Source organism: Pleurodeles waltl, chromosome 8, assembly GCF_031143425.1.
Source record: "Pleurodeles waltl isolate 20211129_DDA chromosome 8, aPleWal1.hap1.20221129, whole genome shotgun sequence".
Taxonomy (NCBI): domain Eukaryota; kingdom Metazoa; phylum Chordata; class Amphibia; order Caudata; family Salamandridae; genus Pleurodeles; species Pleurodeles waltl.
This window is the reverse complement of record NC_090447.1, coordinates 687,326,106-687,349,269: the sequence shown is the minus strand read 5'-3', so window position 1 is coordinate 687,349,269 and position 23,164 is coordinate 687,326,106. Positions and strand designations below refer to the sequence as shown.

General features: G+C 43.9%; 1 protein-coding gene across 1 annotated transcript in view; it reads left to right on the top strand.

Moving 5' to 3' along the window:
• The first annotated feature begins 2,192 nt into the window (after positions 1-2,192).
• Positions 2,193-23,164, top strand: part of POLA1 (DNA polymerase alpha 1, catalytic subunit) — a 1,729,782-nt gene continuing 1,708,810 nt past the window's right edge. Inside the window, exon 1 of the mRNA XM_069204808.1 lies at positions 2,193-2,336. Within this exon, the coding sequence (XP_069060909.1) occupies positions 2,294-2,336 (43 nt within the window). The 5' untranslated portion in view covers positions 2,193-2,293. The remainder of the gene's footprint in view (positions 2,337-23,164) is intronic.

The window sequence follows — 23,164 nt, the reverse complement described above, 5'->3', positions numbered from 1 at the left end:
CTTTGAAATAAAGGCAGGTGAAACCATGTGGCCAGTTAGATTCACTTGGTATTCTATAAACATGGCGTGCGAGTTAAAAAAAATCTCTGACTGGCAGAGCATGACTTTGCCTTGTGCAGCTGTGACTGAAAAGGCAATCATGGAGCTCAGACACCATTGCACATGTCCCTAAACAAAGAAAAACAAAAAAATGCAGTTCACAACCTACAGCCTTCCCGACAAACAGCATGTGCACACCCAATAGAGAACGTAAAGCTGGCTGGACTCTCTGGGCTCCTCACCAGGGCCTGCCACTGTTCAGACACATGGAGAACACACAGAACTGCGTGAGGGAAACCCGCAGCTGGACAATGCACCGCCACATGGGTGCAGGTAGCGGGCCATCTGACTGTCAGGAGCCTCACGCTGGTGAGGGGGCCTGCAGCATGTAGGTCGCCCATTGATCCCCGCAGAGCAGTGGTGATCTGATGCAGGACGCTAATCTCTTCTGTGAAATGTTTACGTGTCCTTTGCTTCAATCATGCAGCCACCAAATAGCGACAGCGCCAAACACTAGATTGGGCCCGACTATGAATCAAAATGAGTCAATTTCCAGTAAATTATTTTTCATATCAAAGCCTCTCTGGGCTTAATATTTATTCCGGAGAAATGTTAAACAATGCACTCCCAGGTGTTTACCCTGAATTGTCACTTTCATGAAGTGGGAATGGGAAAGGCGTTGTCTCTCTCCCTCTAGACCACACTCTTGTCGCAACCATGATTCTTTGTTAAACTTTTATAGTCATGTGAACTCATTTTTGGGAACTACTGCTCAGTCCAAAGTCGCATTTAGGCAGCAACACGTGCAAGATATGTATTAACAGGAAGCACTTAACTATAGGGGTTACAGTGACAGCCGAGGACAATTGGTTATTCAGGGACACAGTGACAGCAAAGAAAACAGAAGCATCTATCCCAGAAATGATGTTGATGAGATAAGAATTTCTGATTGAGCCATACCCCCACACGCACAAATGCTAATGGCTTATTTCATCATGGTCACTTATTTAAAACAAGCGAGATCGTGCTGCGAACAAACGATAACAAGCGACATCGCGCTGCGAACAAAAGATAAAAAGTAGTCCACAAACAGCCTTGCATGTTTTCAGTACTTGGTCGCTGCGCTCGAGGAGGGATAACCACTGGAAAAGGCATGCATATGCCTTCCACTAATGAAAGCAGATTTTAACAGGCAAGCCCACGAACCAATGAAAGACACTGACGTGACATGGACGGGGCTCCTTGCCATTTTCTAACTCCTAAAGCGTCTTACAAGTGAAACGCATGCGCAAGCGCATGCGAACCAGGCTCGACCCTAAACATGGGGTATGTCCCAGTAAAATGCCAAAATTGTATTGAAAAAATTTGGTTTTCTGATTCAGGTCTGCCTGATCCTGAAAGCTGGGAAGATGGTTATTTTAGCACCACAAACCCTTTATTAATGCCATTTTCAGGGGAAAAAACACAAACTTTCTTCTGCAGCCCTTTTCCCCCATTTTTTTTTACAAAACGAGATGTTAGCTGTATTTTGGCTAATTTCTTGGTCTGCTCCAGGGCAACCCACAAACTGTGGATACCTCTAGAATCTCTAGGATGTTGGAAAAAAAGACGCAAATGTGGCATGGGTAGCTTAAGTGGACAAAATGTTATTAAGGCGTAAGAGCGACTGCCCCAAATAGCCCAAAAAAATTGCCTGGCACAGAAAAGGGTCAAATACTTCCACTGCCAAGATGGCCGCAACAATTCCATCTATAATACCCCTCTACAGTGGCACGCACACCAGACTGTGCTTCTGCTAACCGTAAGGCCTATTTTGCGGCCATTTTAGGATCAGGCATAGCGTTAGACTCTATTAGACTGGATGTTACCGACTCTTCGTTGCCAAAGCCACATATTATTATAGAGATTGTAGCTGTAGCGTGAATTTTTATTTTTCTGAACAATGTTTGCAAGTAAGTTATCTGATCCGTGGTCTTTCAATTTCTGACAGGAGCTAGCTGAAGCCATGGGGATCAATTGCTATAGGACCCGGTGCCACCCCCTTCAAGACCGGCAACCAGTTTGTAGGGTTATTAGGCAGTAAATGGGCGGGGTTGAGAGTGACGTTAAGGCCCGCCGCCTTCTCTCGTTGGTTAGTCGTAGTCTTTTTCCTCTTTCTTCTTCGCGATAGTCAGGCACATGTTATTTACTTTTTGGCGCGCTTCGGTAGAAGCAGAGGTAGCTCCTGAATTTGTGAAAGGACCTTGTGTGAGCCATGGCGCCTATCTCTAACGATGAATCTGAGCCTCAAGGCAGCGGTGAGCGAGGCGTCTTTTTGGAGTTGGCGTTGCCATGCTAGGTCTATCAAGATGTGACAGCGGAACACGCTGGAGTTAGGGAGCAGCGAATAGTTGTTATACACGCCTGTTTTGTTTTGCAGTATTTCTGTAATGCTTTACCTACTCGTTGTCGAGGCTCCAAAGCATGATGCGTTTAATTATATAATTTTTTATAGCTGTTAATACCTCGTAATTGGGTGCAAGGCGCTCTGAGGGCATCTAGATCCTGGGCGCTCTTTTAAGAATGTGTGACTGCACAGGGGTTTGATTGCAGATTAATTGATAAGGTAGGTGCATGAACTTCAGAGGTAAACGTAGCGCAGAGCTGAGATATTAAGGGATAGCATGAGAATAGATACGTTTGCCCTTGCAGATTGTTTCCTATTTCCGTGTTTTTGTAACTGTAATTTAAAACGTGGGAGGAACCAGGTTTTCAGAGCTCTCCAACCCTGAAGATAGTTGTAAGCAAGACTTGTTTCTTGGAGAGATTCTGTCTTATCCGTTTGGCGTGAGAAAAGGGATTCCTTTGGTATGGGGTTTGTTAAATGAAGGGACACATGGCAGTAGAAGCAGCTTTCAATGTAGCATACATGCCAACCAGGTTCGTAGCATGTTCAGTTAGATTGGGGGTTGTTAGCTTCAGATTTCTCCACAATCACGCTGTCATAAGAATGGCTTGGAACGCAGTGGAAAGGGGTAGGAAAACTAATTGTTAGGAGTACTTAGCGAAAGAAACACAATATTTTGTAAAATAATCATGTTTAGGTTTTTCAAAACAGAGATGAGTGTTTGAGTTTTTGTCAGTGTGTGCATGCAAAAATCCCAGGTGAAATCTGACAAACACTACACACAAGGATGATAGATGGAGTGCTGAAACATTTCAAACACTCACCCACAGTCACAAATCTGGGTTTAATCCATTGTTCTTTTGCTCTCCATGCCACCTCAGTTTAGATCCAGCCATATGCATATCCATCTTGATCCCGCTCCCCATGGGACGAGTCCAACCTGAAGTGCCAGCCGAGGTCTTCCCTGGCCGGAAACCAGCATCCTCGGACCAGTTTTGGGTTATCACCCACCATCAGCCAGGCTCGCTTGAATCCAGTGGCACAGTTAGCGAGGGAGTCATGTCTAGCCATACCCTGGAGACTTACGGCAACTTTAGCTACACACAAGCATGATGGGCGGAGTGCTGAGACTTTCCAAACACTCACCCCCAATCAGAGATCTGACAGGGGTTGAGTGAAAAGTTTCAACACTCTGTCCATCATTTGATTTTGCGCTGTTTCTATGTGTTCCCTAAGTGGTTTGGGGTGTACCCAGATGTGGGACCGTTGCTCGCTGTGCCACTTGATTCAATCTAGCCTGGCTGATATGGGGTGATACCCCAAAACTGGTCCCAGGATGCTTGTTTCCTGTCTAGGGAAGACCTGGCTTGGTAGTTAGGGCTGCACTGTCCCTGTGGGGTGCAGGGTGAAGACTGATTTGCATATGACTGGGTCCAAACTGGGGTGACGTGGCAAGCAAAGGAACGATGGAATAAACCCAGGTATGTGACTGCGGTGAGTATTTGAAACATTTCAACACTCTGTTCGTCATTTTATTTTGTGATGTTGAAATCTGACAAACACCTCACTATACCCCACTGAAAGCATTTGTACCCAACTATTTATCAGACCATGCATTTATTTTAAGGATGTAACACTAGGGTGACCAGATTTTGAGGAGCAAAAACCGGGACAGGTCAGACATAAAAGAAGGACCAAAGACGTTACTCTCCCTTTTATATCTGGCCTATCCCGTTTTTTTGTGTGGCTTTGTGAATGTGTACCTATACATGTGTGTGTGTATATATAAATATATACACACACACACACACACACACACACACAATGTACAAGACTACATATATAAAATTAGCTATGGCTTGACCTCCCACCCCCAACCCACCCCCACCCACCTCTCTCTGCTCCCCTACTCTGTCTCTCTGCTGGGAGCAGACAGGGGACTGTGTTGTCTCACAGTAACAGATAAAATACATTATTTCATAGTTTATAGGCCTCTTTAACTTATGCTTCCCTAGATGATCTGACCTTTGTTCCAAAAACCGGGACACATTTTTTAAAAATAATATGACCTTTGTCCCAAAAAACAGGACATTTATTTAAAATTAGGAGATGCGTCGGGACACCGGGACAGTCCTCTTAAAAACTGGGACTGTCCGGGAAAGTCTGGGACGTCTGGTAACCTCAAGTTACGCCCCTGATGCAACACTTTGAAACTAGGAAGAGGGAGATTTTGAGAAAAAAATGGGCAGCATCATTTCCTCATTGACGTGAGCAATGAATGACACTTTGAGTTATGCATATGGATTGGCGATCATAAAACATGTACAAAACCAATTTGCAACTTGAAGAAAATGTTTTGCTAAATATATGTTATCTAGTAGAACATTTTTAATGCATGGCAATGTTTGAAAAAAATATTAATGCTAAATAATCTGTGTAAGACCGTTAGTAACGTTGTGGGCAGTGTGAAAGTAAACGGTATGTTCTTAATGAAAATCACAAAAGTGCACTGCAGGTATATGTCCTTACATTAGTGCAGATTAACTATTTTCAAAAAGTTCACTGTATAGTAGTAACCCTGGAGACCTTACTCCTGCAACCTTTTGTGAATTTCATTTTCGCACGAGCAATGTTATACCCATGTACTTGTGATGTGAAAACATGTTGGGTGATTACACAGTCACTGTCGCTACCCCCTCGGTTTTCCAACCTTGGAAAAGTATTCTCTTGTGTTTGTGTACATTTCCAGCCTTTATCGTTCTAGAAAGAGTTTGGAGAGATGTTAGTGAATGCCCTTTAACATGTAAGTTTGTGTGTCTGCACAGACTTGGAGGGCATTCTAGCCCTGAAACTATTGCTTACAGCACCTGTATGTAGGAATGCAGAAAGGTGGCAATATCAGATCCTTGCAAGAGTCTTAACCATGATACAATATGATCCAAAATATATTAGGATAGGAAGTTATCTGAGTTTCAATTTAACTTTGTTGCATGCCATTATAAGGGATATGTGGGTTTATTTACAAGCCAAGTAGATTTTTAAATCATTACATCACTTGGACAAGTAGATAAATTATCAAATTTCACATCTCTGTAGTGATGTTATTGGACGTATGCCAAAATGTTTTTCATTAGACTGTGAACAGATGGTAGGTTGTACACTTACTACAGGTGGCTGGCTTAATTAGTCATGTTTTTAGTTAGAGGTTGTTCAGTCACATACCATGATCAGTGGCTAGGAGGCATTGACCAATGGCTAAGAAGGTCAACTATGAAGAGCTCAGAAGTTTTAGTACAATTTATGTGCGCATAGTTGTATTGCTTGCGCTTGAAGCAGATTAGTTCTTATGACACTCTGAGGTGCAAGTCAAAGAGAAGGGGACAGTGGCGGTTTCTTGAGGGATTGCTTCGTTTGAGGGTAAAAGTGACCAATCAGTAAGGAGGAAGAGAGGAGATATATTAGAAAGGACTCAATTTAGTGGTGGATGATGCCTTAAATGCCTATTAATTCAATTGTCCTGAGCAGAGCGGGATGATGGACAGGGTCACAGGTGGCCAAAAGATCCAGTAAAAGGAATGCTGCTTGTCTATCAAAGTCCACTGTAGTCTTAATGTCATCTCCTCATCTTATTAGTGCACATTCTGTGCTCCTGCTTGGGCAGAATGACGTTTGGGAGTCGGAGAAGATAGTTTTCATCAGTTGAGGCTGATAGTTGTACCTAAGTAGCTCTTTAAGTCAGCTTGCCCAAGAGAGGATCATTGCAGAGTTAGTGATTGATGGGACGCTCAAATTAGCCCATAGTTAGATCTGGCCTAAAGACAGCTTTGTTTTGTGTGCCTCATTTAATTTAAAAAAAAAAAAAAAAAGCCCTGAAATATAGATGTCCATAGGAGATTTGGATCAGACCTCTTCATTCTTTGGTCTGTTGAACTTTCATTCAAATTTTGCCTCCACACAGCATGTGTTGGTGGGCCAGGCCACTTCAGTCATTGACTTTCTTGCGCTGTGAGTGAAGCCAGTTTTCTTACGTGTGTACATCTTTAAAAAGTGCTTGAGAGAGAGGAATGGGAATACCATGTATCATGCAGCACAATTGCTTTACGTGTTGGAATGGAACAGGACATGTATCATGAAATATTGGTGTTTTATGGAGGAGGCTGTAGTGGTGGACCACACTTGGAAAGCTATCTCGCTAGCTAAAGCATTAGGCTTTGGGGATTACATTAGTTTTTTGTCACGTTGACACTGGAGGCATGGGGAGTAGTAGTGGTGAAGAGATGGTTGTCTTCTTTTCCATCACCTCTTGCACCAATCGTGGGTAACCCGGAGTTCTTCCTGCAAATGGAACAGGGCAATATTCTGACAAAGGATGGGATGCAAGTCAATGGGAGATCTATGTGATTCAAATGAGCTAAAATCTTTGGATCAAGTTAAAAGGGCTTTTAGGATCTCTGAGACAGGTTTGGGGAGGGGTGTTCTTTACAGTTGGAGTTGTCTTACACTTAGGCCAAGATGCTATTTAGTCACAAATTGATTTGGCTTTGATGTATTAAATCTAAACAATCTTTATTTGGTTTGCGACAAAACATAAAAGATAAAACAAGCTCACACAAACAATTTGCAAATGATAAAGTGATTAAAAAATTTCAGAACCACACATTTAAACCACCCTTCATAAAATGCATTAACTTAAGTATCCAAACAAAGTGCATTCTAGCTTGAATGTAACTGCTCAGATCGTCAGTTATGAGGGCACTCCATTCCTCATCTAAATAAGGACCATAAGTTGTTTTCCTACAGTTTATTGCTGATTTAAAAAAAAAAAAAAAAAAAAAAAAAAAAAAGCATACTCTAAAGCATGGCTACCCAAGGTACGGCCCCCTGACCTTTACATGCGGCCCCCTGGGCAACAGGAGTACAGGGCTGCCGTTCATTGGATTCAGCTCTAAAAATAAAAGATCTTAAATATTTCGTGGTTAACTGGTGGAAAGGATGTAACTAGAGAGTCCTGAGCGTCACTTAAGAAACAGGTTCATTTTTAAAGACATCTTGAAGGAAAAGTGTAAAAATATAACAGCTGCTTCAAAATTCAAAAAGTGTATTAAGTTAACATGATGAACCTTTCAACCTAAGTACAAGTTATTATATCATTGCAATGAGAAGTATTAATTTATAAGTGATAGTTTTCAAACATGAATTCAGAAACATTAATTCTTACCCTACCCTGACAAACATGCCAATAGTAAATTAAAGAGGCAAGTCAGATGTTCTGTGCACGTTTTCAGTGGCCTGGGCTCCTACTGTACATGAACAATGTTATAGTTTTTAAATCAAACACAGGCACATATTTTTACAATGTAGATGCTGAAATTTTGCTGCCCGCATATGTCATAATGACAAAGGAGGGAAAGTGAAAGTAAGCAATTGTCTAGGATCGCACAATTTGGAAAAGTGGGGAAGACGAGATTAATCTTAGGTTTTGTAGTTTCATATTGCTCAAATCAGTCACTAGGCGTAAATCCTTCACTTAGCCTACCCCTGCCTAGCAGCCAATCCCCCCCCCCCCCCCCCTCAATTCCCTCGCTTGGCCGCCATTCCTCTGGCATCGATGCGGCCCTCGGGCACATCACAGACCAAACTTTTTGGCCCCTGTGAAAGTTTGTGAGTACCCATGCTCTAAAGCACACTTCAACTTGATAAAAGATATAGGTGCAGTATGGCTTTATTACATTTCTCAATAGCTGACTATTTTCAGATTATTTTAGGAAATTGAATAAAATGGTTCCCATAGAATTTACAAAAATGCTAAAGTTGCAAAATAATCTTTCACTGAACATTTAGTACACGCCTGATCCAGACCCCTAATTTGTTAAGACCTGAATACATAATTCAGCCAGGGGACAGAGATACCTCTTTCAAGTTAAGTCTGAAATCACCTCCCTATTAAAACTGGGTTTAGTAGTAGTCAAAATACTAACCCATAACAGGACCAAGGCCAACATAACCCTTTCAGATATGAGGTAAGTTCACCTCTGAATGTAAAATAAAACATGAGGGTGGAAGGTTAAGAAATAGCCTGCAGATAGGTTTTTCCTCGGTCTGCAGAATCGGTGGGTTTTGATAATCCCAGTGTCATACACAGCTGCTGGGATACATTGTTGGTTGTAATTTTTTCTCTTCAAAAAGGTCAAATTGAGCCCTTGAAAGTCAAATGTGTAAGATTTAAAATGGCCCTAGGAGCCCTGTGCAACTTTATACACAAGATTTTAAGCAGTGGCTGCCCGGAACCACCAGAATAAGAAGTATCCACAAAATAACAACAAACATTTGCAATGTAATAGATCTCACATTTGCTTAAGTGAAGAGCTATTGGTGTTGTAAATGTGTAATTGGACTTTTCTTGCCACATAAATTGGTCATCCCAGCTGCATAAATTGACCCCCTGCCACATAATTCCAATGGCATATAACTAAAGCACTTCCATTTAACTTCTTCCTCTATCTGCAGCAAAAAATGTAAATATTTCCATTATTTATTATAATTTTTATATTATTATTATTTTGAGCCCCCTACTACTCCCCCCCCCCCCTCCCCCCGCCCCCCCAACCTAGCGTGCGAACCCAATTTCTACTTAGAGAAACTCCTAATTTCTGTCAATGAGCATTCCCTCAGGAACTCACTGATACAGTACAGGGGATGTCACAAAATTATCGGAAACCCCTTCAGCCACCAGTACCTACTCCAACAAACTTTCAATTAGATTACAATGGAAGTCTGTTCTGCCCACAGCCTTGCCCCATAAAGACCAATGCACCTGGCACTCTGCACCTCATAGCCACCAGGCCCAGAGGCAGGACACCTTTCATATTTTGGGTTCCAGAAACTAGAAGTGCTTCCACTAGGCAGACCAGGTGAACTATTATACTTGAACAAAGCATATTTGCAAAGTTTCCCAGGGATTTCCCATACCCTTTATAACCTAATTAGACTAAGAAAGAGCAGTTCTCCAAAACTGCAAATCTAAAACAATTGGACAATAATTACCATTTCTATCTTAATGTTATCCAATAGCTAGGGGGCAGGGAGGGTGTGGTGCATGGTCTGCTGACATAAGGGCTGCTCACCATCAATGATTTTGGGGAAATATTACAGATATGCAAACCGCTTTTAACATAATATACTGTTTTACCACAGATTGGTTTTATATAATTGCATTGAAGCTTACTGTTAGGAAGAATAGCATCTGCACACCCCTTCAAGACTGCAGGAAGAGGAAAATCCATTAGGGTCTTCTCTTTGTGAAGCATGCCGACTTAGTTTCTTTCAGTTTGCTTGGTAAATGGAAGGGAAGATGGTTCAATGTCAGAGCAAAATAGGTGCACAATAGTTGGCAAGAAAGCCTCGGATGTTTCCCAGTGAAAGGTTTAGTTTAGAAGATTTATAAAGCGCGTAGCTACCCAAAGGCCTCCCAGCGCTAAGAAGGAAATTAACTGCTTCAGATGCAAGGAAATAAATGACTAGGGGAAGAAAGTTAGACCAAACAAAAGGACAGCTTTTAAAAAAAATTCCAGAACGAGAGTTCCAGAGGTTCTTGCCGGAGTTCTAGGGGTAGGGTGCTGAAGGCCTCTGGATACAGTGCCAAAAGGTTGCGAGGGGCTCCGTTGCCTACGATCATCACCTCTGATATCCCATCATTGAGTTTCAATTTGAACAGATTCATCCATTTTACCGATGTCAGCTAAACAGAGGGAAAGATAGGTTAGAGAAGGATCTTTAGGATTGGAAAGAGATACTGTTAATTGAGTATCATCAGCATAGGTGACCACTGACAGGTCATATGGTTTAACTATTTTAGCTAAAGAGGAAAGATAAATAATAAAGAGTAAGGCTTAGAGAAGAGTCCTGAGGGACTCCACAGGTCAAGGGAAAGATATTGGACAAGAAGGAGCGATCTAAGACCTGAAAGGTTCTTCCTGTGAGGATGGAGGAGAGCCAGGTTAATGCTGTACCTTCTACCCCTATACTGGAGAGCCTATTGCAGAGGGTGTTGTGATCTACGGTGTTAAAAGCGGCACTGAGATCCAATAGAAAAATGGCTGCGTGACCTCCCTGATTTTAGAGTTGCCGAGTGGATTCCGTGACAGACAGGAGGGCCGACTCAGTACTATATTGGGGTCTAAATCCCATTTGAGTAGGGTCTAAGAGTTCATGGTCCTCAAGAAAGCATGTCAGTTGCTTATTGATGTGGTTTTCCATGATTTATGCTAAAATTGGGAGAAGGGCAATGGGCCTGTAGTTACTAAGCAAAGTGGGGTCGAGTTTGGGCTTTTTCAGAAGAGGTTTGATGATTGCATGTTTAAGGGACTGAGACAGAGTTCCTGAGGTTATAGAGTGATTGAGAGTCTGTCAGTAGTGGAACAATAATGTCAGAAGCCAATGCCATAATGGCGGGATCAAGAGGGGATCCAGACTTAATATTGTGGAGGAGGTCTGTAACCACAGATTCTGTAAGGGGCCGAAACGCTGAAAGTAAGAAACGCAAGGTTAGTAAAGCAAGCTAAGCAACAACAAAGAATTAATTCAGAAGCATTAAGAAGAAGGGGCATTAGTGGACTGGAGTTTGCACAGCTTTTGAATCTAGCAGCTGGGACACATGTGTCTTAAGAAAATTACAACTCTCATGTCGAACACCTTATTACTGGGAGTTCAAGCACACAAGAGATGCACATGAAGAAATTGTGCTTAACCTCCAACATGCACACTTGGTAAAATAGGGCTGGAATGTTAGTGTGGCATATCCTAATACAAGCACATGCCTTGTGAAAGAGGAGCCGTATTGTCATTGCACAAGTGAAATTGCATTATGTAAAGTTTCTGACGTATTTTGTTGTGTGCTGTTCGAAGTGTCCTCCAGGCACACCTACTTAACTTCTGAAGATATGGAAATGAAGAAAGATTTAAATGCTGAGCAGAAAATGTTGAGGACTGTGCAGTGTTCACTATCATACGTAGACAGACCTGGCTCAATACTTGTGTTTAACCCATACCAGCTCCGGTAAATCTTCAGAGTTCTAGGAGCCCCACAAGATGTTTTAATGCAGTTCAACCCTCTTCCTAATGATCCCTCAATGGTGAGATTCTCTGGACTCGCTTAGTACACATTCACCTCCCAACTCTTGTGTGCTCCACTCAAACAGCAGACACTTCACCCCTAGATACTACTGACTGCCAACATAAATCCCACCATCAGTTCAGCTGTTGCATCTGCTTAGGGTTAGGCCAGTACCCAGGTAATACTTATAACTATTTGTACGCCCAGCTTCCAAATACTCTTGAGGGACACAGGATAGGAGGGATGGAGCACCAGCCTCCTCTCATATCCAGCCAGTGCCAGCCCTTGCAGAGATACAGGAAAGAGCCTGCCTGACTGAACCTGGGCTGGTTGGATCCACACCAAGTCATCCCTTGCAAATGTACTGCATCTGTGAGGCACGTAACTTCAGACTGATGTGCACAGCTTTTATGGAGTCAGGCCCAACGTTACATGCCTCTGCCTAAGCAAACCTGTGTCCAAAGCAGTTTTGCCTGAACCGAGAAAACAAAAATGAAGTATAAAAATGTTGACAGAATTCATAGTGATGTCTAGAAAAACATAACAAGTGCTAAGCCTTAGCCCTTGTGGACTGTTACAGAACTTTCACTGTTATAAAAGAAGCAGCTCAAACATTGACACTGAAAGCGGCACTGTGCGGGGGGTCCAGATAAGACGGAATTGGAATAACCTTGGTATGTCGGAGAGGGGTGGTGGAGCCAGACCTCAATACTGCCGAAGGACACATTCTGTGGTCGATTGTTTTTTTTTCTTTTTTTTTTTTCTCCATACTTTTATTTTAATAATGCGTCTATTTAAACATTAGTTGTTACATTCCACAACAAAGAATCACAATCTGTTAGTTAAGCTTGCAGATTCTATTCACAAAGGAGTATAAGGTTCCGGCAAGTCTTCATTTTAGGGTAGGAGTGGGAAAGGGGTTTTGCCAATGGAGAGGCAGAGGATAGGCTTCTGGGACTGGTACGAGCATCAACAAGTATGCAGCACTAAAGAGATTCAGAAACATTCCCCATGTACTTGCCAACCTTATTTGCTTCCTTAAATTTGCTTCTAAAATAGGTTGGAGGAAGTGGTGAAAACATTCCCTTAACACCCCAATGATTACAGGGGGTGAACGAAATGGATAACCCAACATGGAAGAAGAAAAATTACATACAGAGAACACAAAATAAAAATGTACATTATACAATACTTACCCCTGGGGACTGCATCAGTGTGCTGAGGCTTTGATGGTGCAGCTCGTCCCCTCTGCTGCAATGTGATCAGAGGGACTTCTTGGTGCTCGGTGCTTATCACATATGATTTCGTAGCTCTAGGTGGAAAACTTGTGATTAACAGAAGAGTAAAAATCTAGCCTCATAGAAGGCCAACTCAAACGAGCAGAAAGTATTGCGCTGCGATTAAAGGGAAAAACGAAACTAGACGGGAGGAGTGGCCATCACACGCTGTAACAGGAGGAAGCGTAACGTAGTGTGATGGGCAACAAAAACGTTCTGTTAGTGAAAGCTCCCCAGGCGGGAACTTAACACACAAATTAGCACAAAGCACCAATAAAAGTGAAGCGCTTAGGACGAGCACAACAAGAAACTAATGGCAAGAATGGGCATGGTTAAGAGCCCATATTGAATAAAACACGTCTTGCAGACAGAGCTGTGCGCTGCCAAGCTCAACTTAAAAACTGCTCACACAGCTCATGGCCTATCTGACTGTCCGAGTCGCCATGCTTTTCTTCCCAGGCCCACACACCATAATGTGGAATCTCTGAAAATTTGTTGCTAAATATAGACTACCCATAAAAGAAACAAAAGCTTCCACTAAACTTCGCAAGGCTTTTGTGGTCCTAGCAATCAGAACAACAGCATCAGTGTACAATAACTCTAGTACTGAAATATTTGCAACTTGTGGGACATCAACAGTGGCATCACCAGGTGCGGGCGTAACCTGTTAATATATACGATAAATTAGGTGATGAAGTGCACCCCCACAGGCTAATGAAAATAATGTCTGAGGTTTTAATGCAAAATATAAAGAAAGTTCATAAGAGTGATCTCCACGCCCTTGCCCAACAGCTTTAACCAGAGCTTAGTCCTGTTGACAATCAAAAGCAGTGGACAAATCCATAGATGCTAAGTACAGTGGACTTTGTATAGCAATTGTATATTTACCTAGAATTAGTTGTAAATTTAGACACTGCTCCACCATACCCAGTCCAGGGCGGAAATCGTATTGGAAAGGGGATAAAATATTATCGTGGGTAAACTAAGCTCTTATCTGTTGGAAAATTACTCTGCCAAAAATCTTGACTGTACTTTCTGAGAGATAAATAATGTGAGCATTTTGGCTGGTTCCGATCACCTTTCTTAAAGATGGGCATGATAACCGATAGCACCCAGGACCTAGGGATCTTAGAAATAAGTTATTAAATAAATTAGTAAGCAAGGGGCCCCAGAAATCACCATTACTTTTCAAAATGTGCATGGGCTACCCCATCTGGTCCTGGGGCCTTAACTCCTGGGCTTTGTTTTATCGCATCCTCAACCTCACTTAGAGTAAGCTGCAAGGGAGTGAAATTGCGCAGTCTAACCTTCAATAAATCCAGTAATCATTTATCTTCCTCTTCTTGATAGAGCTAAAATGTGTAACCCAAGCCAGGCCTGTCATACAACAAGTTAATAGACTGTTAGGGCACCTCTCCATCGGATCTTGTTAAGTGTCACAAAATAATTGATTATAATTTTCCATTGCAGCTTCCCAGTTGTTGTAAGTTTACTCGAAACGCCCTTCCTGCTTCTGATGGTTCGCTTATTACATTTCCTTGCTCCTGTAACGTCCTTGGGATTCCTTGGATAAGTTGTGAGAATCCTCCTTAAAATGCTGTTAGCTTGTGAGCAAGATACATCAAACCATTGAGGACACTTTGAGGCTGATCTTATAGGGTTCATCAAATGCTTCGTAATGCCTACACCTAAAGAGCTGTAATGGGCATACAGTATTTTCCCAACTCCCCTCTGCTAGACAGCCCAAAAACAATGGCAGAAATCTCTTTAATAATAAACTAAATGTAACCTTGGGTTCTTTAGGAAACAATATTGTTCTTAAGCCATCTCCAGGGTGTTAGGAGATCTTGATAACTGTTACTGTGGGATTGACCTTAAATACTGGAAAATGCTCAACCCCCATCAGTGCATTGATTTCTACCCACACTCACTCTTTATTACACTACTTGACGGAAGAAATTCTCTGGTGACAAAGATGAAATCAATGGTAGTGGCCTGCCTGTTCCCTCTATAGGGTGGTAGGAGTAAATCATCTCCCTTGAAAAGTAATGACCACATTTACCAGTTCATTCTTCGCTAGGTAATAACCCAACTAAAGCCACCTACTTTTGCTGGGGTCCTTGTGATTAACGGGGCCCTTGGTTCCAAAATCCTCCATGCTTGTGATAAATTTAGCATTAAAATCTCCAAAGACAAAATATTTAGATTGTGTTCACTCTTTGCACAAGGTCGAGACCAGGTTATTTAAAAAAAACAAAGCAATTCTCTAAAATAAACACAGGCAGTGTTAGAAAAATCATTATTGTAAAACTTGATCAGAAATAAAAAGGGCTCAAGTTGCCCTTAATATGCTGAACTTGAAATGCGATGCTGCCAAAGTCACACTGTCACTTTTAAGCTAAGTTTCAGGGGGAACTGAATCGAAGGACCACCCCTTGCTCTTTCTCATGTAGATGGAACAGCAGGGCTAGAGTAACCAGCAAAACCACCACATGTGGATGGGGAAGTAGTCCATGTCTCCTGAAGTGTAGTAGTACAGCAGCTATAAAAATATGGCAGTCTGGGTTGGATACATTCCTTTTAAGCCTGAAGTCAAGATGTATGCAGTCGAGGCTTGTGTTAGGAAAAATAAAAGTGGTACCACTAAAATGGAGCTCCTGTTAAAATCTTTACTCAGGTCACCAAACAAAGTCTCTGCACCAGCTCTGGGGATCTAAAATCGACAATGACCCAGTATCTGCTGGTTTGAGAGAGTCCTTGGCCAATACAGCCGAGTCTCCTATTCAGCAAAATATCATTAGCCAGGTGAAAATGAAAACCCCTATGGCGAACAAGCAAATGTAAGACCTTGTTGAACAAGTCCTTGTAAGACTGTCTGGTTTTCTCGTAGGCTAGGTACTCCGACACAAACGGGCACATAAAGAGAGGCTGCTGATGGAAGGTAATGTGCACTCTGCTCGGAATACATGTCCTCTTTCCTTCTGAGCCATCCTTGCATTGTTGTTCTGGTAACAACCCTCCCCCGGCACAACCCCAAGGTGTTTGCTAGGCTGCTGTTTGTCATGGCCACTAGTTGAAATGGGACAAAGCTCCTGAGGTGCCATATTAGGCAGATTAATAGACACCAGGTTACCCTTTGCCCCTCCCATAGGCATTGTGCTGCCCAGGTTGGACTGGAAATTTGACATTACATGCATATCAGTGGGAACTGAAACCTCAGAATGGATGGTGGGGGAGTACGGGGGAATTGACCCTTTGTAATATCAGAAGAGTGAGCTCCGCCTCTAAATTATGGCATAAGTGGGACAGCTCACTGTGCAACAGTTCATTTTTGAAAAAGCAGCCTTCCATAAGGTGCATACTGCCACTACAATCGGTTTATGTGCTGGCCTCCACCAAATTAAACTGTGTACCCTGCTGTAGTCTCTTATTTTTTACTTTCATCGCTGGGCTGCCTAGAGTGGCCAGTGTAAGACTTTTAGTTTGTGTTGTAGCCTACTCGGATGAATAGGTGATAATACAAAAAGGTGACAGTGCCATTGGTAAGGCTACTGGTTCTTCTGAGGGCAGTATGCCTACGTTTGTACCAAAGTTCATGGAGCGTCTTCTCTCCATGATAGCATTTTCCATGCTGATAACACCCACAGCCCTTTCCAACATTCTATCAAAACAATAAAGTTATTACCTTCCTGGGAGAATGACAGAGAAGGGGCCCAGCCTCTTTCAGGCTCCGAGAGGCCCACCCTTGGCCAGGGCAGGTTCCTGTCCCTTGCCCGTGGGTCTCCCTTGGTATTTTCTGGGCAGCAAGCTCCTCCTTGGCTCTCCTATGGTGATGTGGTCTATGGGAAATGCAGTCCCAAACAGCCTCCGTATGGGAGGCTCTCACAGCAGTGTCTTGCACCCGTGGATATTGTAGGAAAGTAGCCTCTTTCTAGCCTTGTTACCCCCACTTTTGGCCTGCTTGTGCGTATGTCAGGGTGTTTTCACTGTCTCACTAGGATCCTGCTAGCCAGGGCCCAGTGCTCATAGTGAAAACCCTATGTTGTCAGTGTGGTTGTTATGTGTCACTGGGATCCTGCTAGCCAGGACCCCAATGCTCATAAGTGTGTGGCCTATATGTGTTCCCTGTGTGGTGCCTAACTGTCTCACTGAGGATCTGCTAACCAGAACCTCAGTGGTTATGCTCTCTCTGCTTTCCAAATTTGTCACAAACAGGCTAGTGACTACATTTACCAATTCACATTGGCATACTGGTACACCCATATAATTCCCTAGTATATGGTACTGAGGTACCCAGGGTATTGGGGTTCCAGGAGATCCCTAGGGGCTGCAGCATTTCTTTTGCCACCCATAGGGAGCTCTGACAATTCTTACACAGGCCTGCCAGTGCAGCCTGCGTGAAATAAAGTCCACGTTATTTCACAGCCATTTACCACTGCACATAAGTAACTTATAAGTCACCTATATGTGTAACCTTCACCTGGTGAAGGTTGGGTGCAAAGTTACTTAGTGTGTGGGCACCCTGGCACTAGCCAAGGTGCCCCCACATCGTTCAGGGCAAATTCCCCAGACTTTGTGAGTGCGGGGACACCATTACACGTGTGCACTATACATAGGTCACTACCTATGTATAGCGTCACAATGGTAACTCCGAACATGGCCATGTAACATGTCTAAGATCATGGAATTGACACCCCAATACCATTCTGGTATTGGGGGGACAATTCCATGATCCCACGGGTCTCTAACACAGAATCTGGGTACTGCCAAACTGCCTTTCCGGGGTCTCCGCTGCTGCCAACCCCTCAGACAGGTTTCTGCACTCCTGGGGTCCAGGCAGCCCTGGCCCAGGAAGGCAGAACAAAGGATTTCCTCTGAGAGAGGGTGTTACACCCTCTCCCTTTGGAAATAGGTGTGAAGGGCTGGGGAGGAGTAGCCTCCCGCAGCCTCTGGAAATGCTTTGATGGGCACAGATGGTGCCCATCTCTGCATAAGCCAGTATACACCAGTTCAGGGATCCCCCAGCCCTGCTCTGGCGAGGAACTGGACAAAGGAAAGGGGAGTGACCACTCCCCTGACCTGCACCTCCCAGGGGAGGTGCCCAGAGCTCCTCCAGTGTGTCCCAGAACTCTGCCATCTTGAAAACAGAGGTGTTGGGGGCACACTGGACTGCTCTGAGTGGCCAGTGCCAGCACTTGACGTCAGAGGCTCCTTCTGATCGGCTCTTACCTCTCTTGGTAGCCAATCCTCCTAACTTGGTAGCCAAACCTCTTTTTCTGGCTATTTAGGGTCTCTGCTTTGGGGAATTCTTCAGATAACGAATGCAAGAGCTCACCAGAGTTCCTCTGCATCTCCCTCTTCACCTTCTGCCAAAGGATCGACCGCTGACTGGTCAGGACGCCTGCAAAACCGCAACAAAGTAGCAAGACGACTACTAGCAACATTGTAGCGCCTCATCCTGCTGGCTTTCTCAACTGTTTCCAGGTGGTGCATGCTCTGGGGGTAGCCTGCCTTCACCCTGCACCAGAAGCTCTGAAGAAATCTCCCGTGGGTCAAAGGAATCTTCCCCCTGTTAACGCAGGCACCAAAAGACTGCAGCACTGGTCCTCTGGGTCCCCTCTCATCCTGACGAGCGTGGTCCCTGGAACTCAGCAACTCTGTCCAAGTGACTCCCACAGTCCAGTAACTCTTCAGTCCAAGTTTGGTGGAGTTAAGTCCTTGCCTCCCCACGCTAGACTGCATTGCTGGGCAACGCGTGATTTGCAGCTGCTCTGGCTCCTGTGCACTTTTCTAGGATTTCCTTCGTGCACAGCCAAGCCTGGGTCCTGGCACTCCTTCCTGCAGTGCACAACCTTCTGAGTTGTCCTCGGGCGTCATGGGACTCCCTTTTGTGACTTTGTGTGGACTCCGGTTCACTTTTCTTCTAAGTGCCTGTTCAGGTACCTTTGCGGGTGCTGTCTGCTTCTGAGAGGGCTCCCTGAGTTGCTGGGTGCCCCCTCTGTCTCCTCCTCCAAGTGGCGACATCCTGGTCCCTCCTAGGCCACAGCAGCACCCAAAACTCTCTACCGCGACCCTTGCAGCTAGCAAGGCTTGTTTGCGGTCTTTCTGCGTGGGAACACCTCTGCAAGCTTTATTGCGACGTGGGACATCCATCCTCCAAAGGAGAAGTTCATAGTCCTCTTCTTTCTTGCAGAACTCCAAGCTTCTTCCAACAGGTGGCAGCTTCCTTGCACCCTCAGCTGGCATTTCCTGGGCTCCTGCCCACTCTAGACACTGCTGCGACTATTGGACTTGGTCCCCTTGTCTTACAGTTACTCAGGTCCGGAAATCCACTATTGTTGCATTGCTGGTGTTTGTTCTCCCTGCAGAATCCCCCTATCACGACTTCTGTGCTCTCTGGGGGTAGTAGGTGCACTTTACACCTACTTTTCAGGGTCTTTGGGTGGGCTATTTTTCTAACCCTCACTGTTTTCTTACAGCCCCAGCGACCCTCTACAAGCTCACATAGGTTTGGGGTCCATTTGTGGTTCGCATTCCACTTTTGGAGTATATGGTTTGTGTTGCCCCTATACCTATGTGCTCCTGTTGCAATCTATTGTAATTCTACACTATTTGCATTACTTTTATTTCTATTACTTACCTAATTTTGGTTTGTGTACATATATCTTGTGTATATATCTTATCCTCATACTAAGGGTACTCACTGAGATACTTTTGGCATATTGTCATAAAAATAAAGTGCCTTTATTTTTAGTAACTGTGTATTGTATTTTCTTATGATATTGTGCATATGACACCAGTGGTATAGTAGGAGCTTTACATGTCTCCTAGTTCAGCCTAAGCTGCTTTGCCATAGCTACCTTCTATCAGCCTAAGCTTCTAGAAATACCTCTTCTACACTAATAAGGGATAACTGGACCTGGCACAAGGTGTAAGTACCTCTGGTACCCACTACAAGTCAGGCCAGCCTCCTACAGGTATTCCTTGTTATTTCAAGGGCAGCAAGCCCCTCCTTTGCTCTTCTGTGGATTATGGGCAGTCTCGTCCCAAACAGCCTCTGTACATGAGGCTTTCGTGGCAGCGTCCAACACCAGCAGATATCCCGCAGTATTTTAAAGGCAACAGGCCCCTCCTCAGATATCCTGTGGTGATGTGGATTATGGGCAGTGCAGTACCAAACAGCCTAAAAGTAACTTGATGCAGGGAGACATTTCACAGAATAATAAAGGTTTTCAATCTATTGTGAGGTGCTATGCGAGTGTTGACTGAGTGTAGTTCTTTGCAGATCTGGGGGAATGATCTGTGGCTCCTGACACTTTTAAAAACATGGTATCATAGGAAGGGAATGATTTGTGATACGAAAGTATTCTTTTAGCAAGGGGGTAACAGCATGATGTGGTAGGACAAGGGCGTTTTACCATGTAATACTAACACATTAACCAGAAGTGAGTCTTGGTTTCACACCAGTGTACCTTAGCTCAGTCCTGGTAGAGTAGCAAAGAGTAGCCAGGATACTTAGAGGAACATGTGTAAAGCATTTCACAACAACATGTATGATAAGTAATTAACACGACTCGAAAGAAATTCAACATCAATTTAGAAATATAAATCAGATTTTTATCTTAATTTAGACACCAAAGCAAACTTTGTTTCATACATATAACCAGAATTGTGGAATTTTAAAGCATTTGAAAAAAAAGAAACACTTTTATTTGTAGAACGAATATCATTGAAGTCAATGGGGAAAGCACAGTGCAGTCAATCACTTGTGGGGTGAATTAAGATCTGAGGGGTCCCTCGACTACGTTTCTATAGTAAGTACCTTTTTACCTTGCCCAGGGAGTCAGAGTGTAGATGTAGCCTTGCTGTCCTTAGAAAAGACTGGGAACCGCAAGTGCTAAGATGCAGCACTCTGCAAAGCCACACTTTGAGATGGAGTTACACTCTGCCCTCGGAGATCGAGGCCTTTGGGGTCCCACGACCTGGATTCCACAGCAGGGACTCCGCCACCACGTCTGGTGGCTCCGGGTGCAGAAGTGGCCTTGCAGCTGTCAATCACAGGAGGGTTGTGCCAAAGATGCTTTCCCACTTAGTCGGAGTCGCCTTTCTCAGGATGCAGGATCTCAGCAGTGGTGTTATTGCCGACGTCTGGCACTATTCCTATGCCACTATTGCTGGCAGTTGCTCTGGAGTTGGTGACCTTCGGGATGGATGGTTACCGTGCTGTTGACTAACAAGCCTTAGCAGCGATAAAAGTAATCTACAGGTACTTAGTTGGCTGGAAGTCGACAGTAGTGGTGTAGCAGCTTGAAACGTTGTATGAGCCTCACTACAGCTCCCGGGGTGCAGGTCACTGTTTTACTTTGGGCTCACACAAGAGGGATCCGGCAGGTTGCACTTTTGTGACATAGCGCAATGATTCTTCTGAAGATTGCAGGTGACTGGTTCCACAAGTCAGGGGAGTCTGCTCCAGTGCTTCAGTTTCTGGCATCCCTCTTGCTGGGGGCTATGAGCTTTTGCCATGGGCACACTTCGAACACACAGTTCATACATGGTCTCCTCAGGGTACTTAAGTGTCTTCTCTTTGACCTGCTGCGGAGTCCAAAGTCCTGTTGTTGGTCTTCTCTATGCCCCTTCTCGTATTCAAAGTCAGATTTCAGTTTCTGGTGCCGGAGGAGCCCCTTAAATCCTAGTTTAGGAATGTTAAGTGTTTGAGTGACAGTGGCCAATGGGCAACTGGACCCTGCGGCTAGTCCGCCCCTGAGGTGCAAACTTCCTGTGGGAGTACGGCACTTTTCTACCTAGGACCCTCTTATTTCAAGCTTTGCCAACATGGCAGAACCTTTCCTTGACTGTACAGACCTCTTAACCCACCCTAGAGGTGTGGCTACCCTCTTGGAGGTGTAGGCCTCCTGAACAACTAATTCTCCCACCTTACAGCCTGGACAAAGCAGGAAGGGCTTTGTCCTCAAGTGGGAGGCAAGAGATTGCATATCAAGGGTGGTAAAGCCTTTGAGGGTCACCACCTTGATCACTGTAAACACTAGCCATTCTGGGAGCACAGAGGTGTGACCTCCTCCCAGCCCAAGTTCTTTGTCTCAGTCCTGGGGGAAGTGTTAGCACAACCAGCAGGAGGGCAGACTCTTGTCTTGCTGGCAAATGGTTCGGTGGAGGATGCCAAGGCAAGAGAAAGCTGGCAACTTGATGGGCATCCTCAAAGGACACCAGTAGGGTACGTTGTATTGTATTGTATTGTAATCGGATTTATATAGCGCTTACTACTCCTGACGAGGCGTCGAAGCGCTTTTCGATGAGTAGCACGCTACTCTGGAACCCAAGAAGAATTAGTGATGGATTAGTATCAGGAAATAATGAGTACAGTTTTAGTATTATTATGAGTTAATTTGAGCTGCGGATATGAGAGTTTGTTAGTTAGATTGACTGGAGTAATGGAGGGGTGGAGGAGGAAAGAAATCCAGAAGTGTTAATTGGGAGTATATCCTTCATTTATTCAACCCAAAGGCTTGGGATGAGTAAAGGGGGGTAGAGGAGGGAAGAGTATGTGGATGGGTTAGGGAGAGCATAGTAGCAGGGTGAGATAAAAGCGGGAGAATTTAGTAGGGTTGTGTGGGAGGTCACAGTAGTAGAGTGAGGTTTGGTAACTTAGATGTGGAAGCGGAGGGAAGAGCTTAGGCAGAGTTATTCAGGAGATGAAAGTAGTAGAAGGGATTTGGGATGAGTCAGAGTGAGAACGGAGGATAGTTTGATAGAGACATGACATATGATGATGAGTAGATAAGTGTGATAAGATGAGAGCAGGAATTCATAGACTGTCAGAGTCACCAGATCTCCGGGTCTGCGCACGTTCCCAACACGTCCACCACTGAACAGCTCCAAGACTGATAAATAAATCACAGAGGCTAAGAGAGTTGAAGAGGGGATTAGGAAGGGAACAGCTGGGAAGGAGACCTGTAATAAGAAAAAGGTTAGAAGACACAATATGAAAATTATATCTCCTGAAATCAATACTAGACTATGATTCTAAGCATAGTCATTCTGAAAACATGAACAATCGAAGAATTAAGTGTAAAATGACTAAGTTTCAAGATGGCCGGATACCTGTAAGGGAATCAAGATGAATTAAATGAAAACTTTCTTATTCAAGTACTTTCCTTTTCATGAGAGTCAGAAAAACATTCTGACTAAATTTTAAACCAGTCATATAAATCCTTTTTTGAGCATGCATACTAGGACTATACAATATTTGCATCTAGAAACTCTGGTCTTCTGTGTTCTCTTAAAATGTTTCAACACAAATTGCGCATATTGTGTGTATATGTATATATGTGT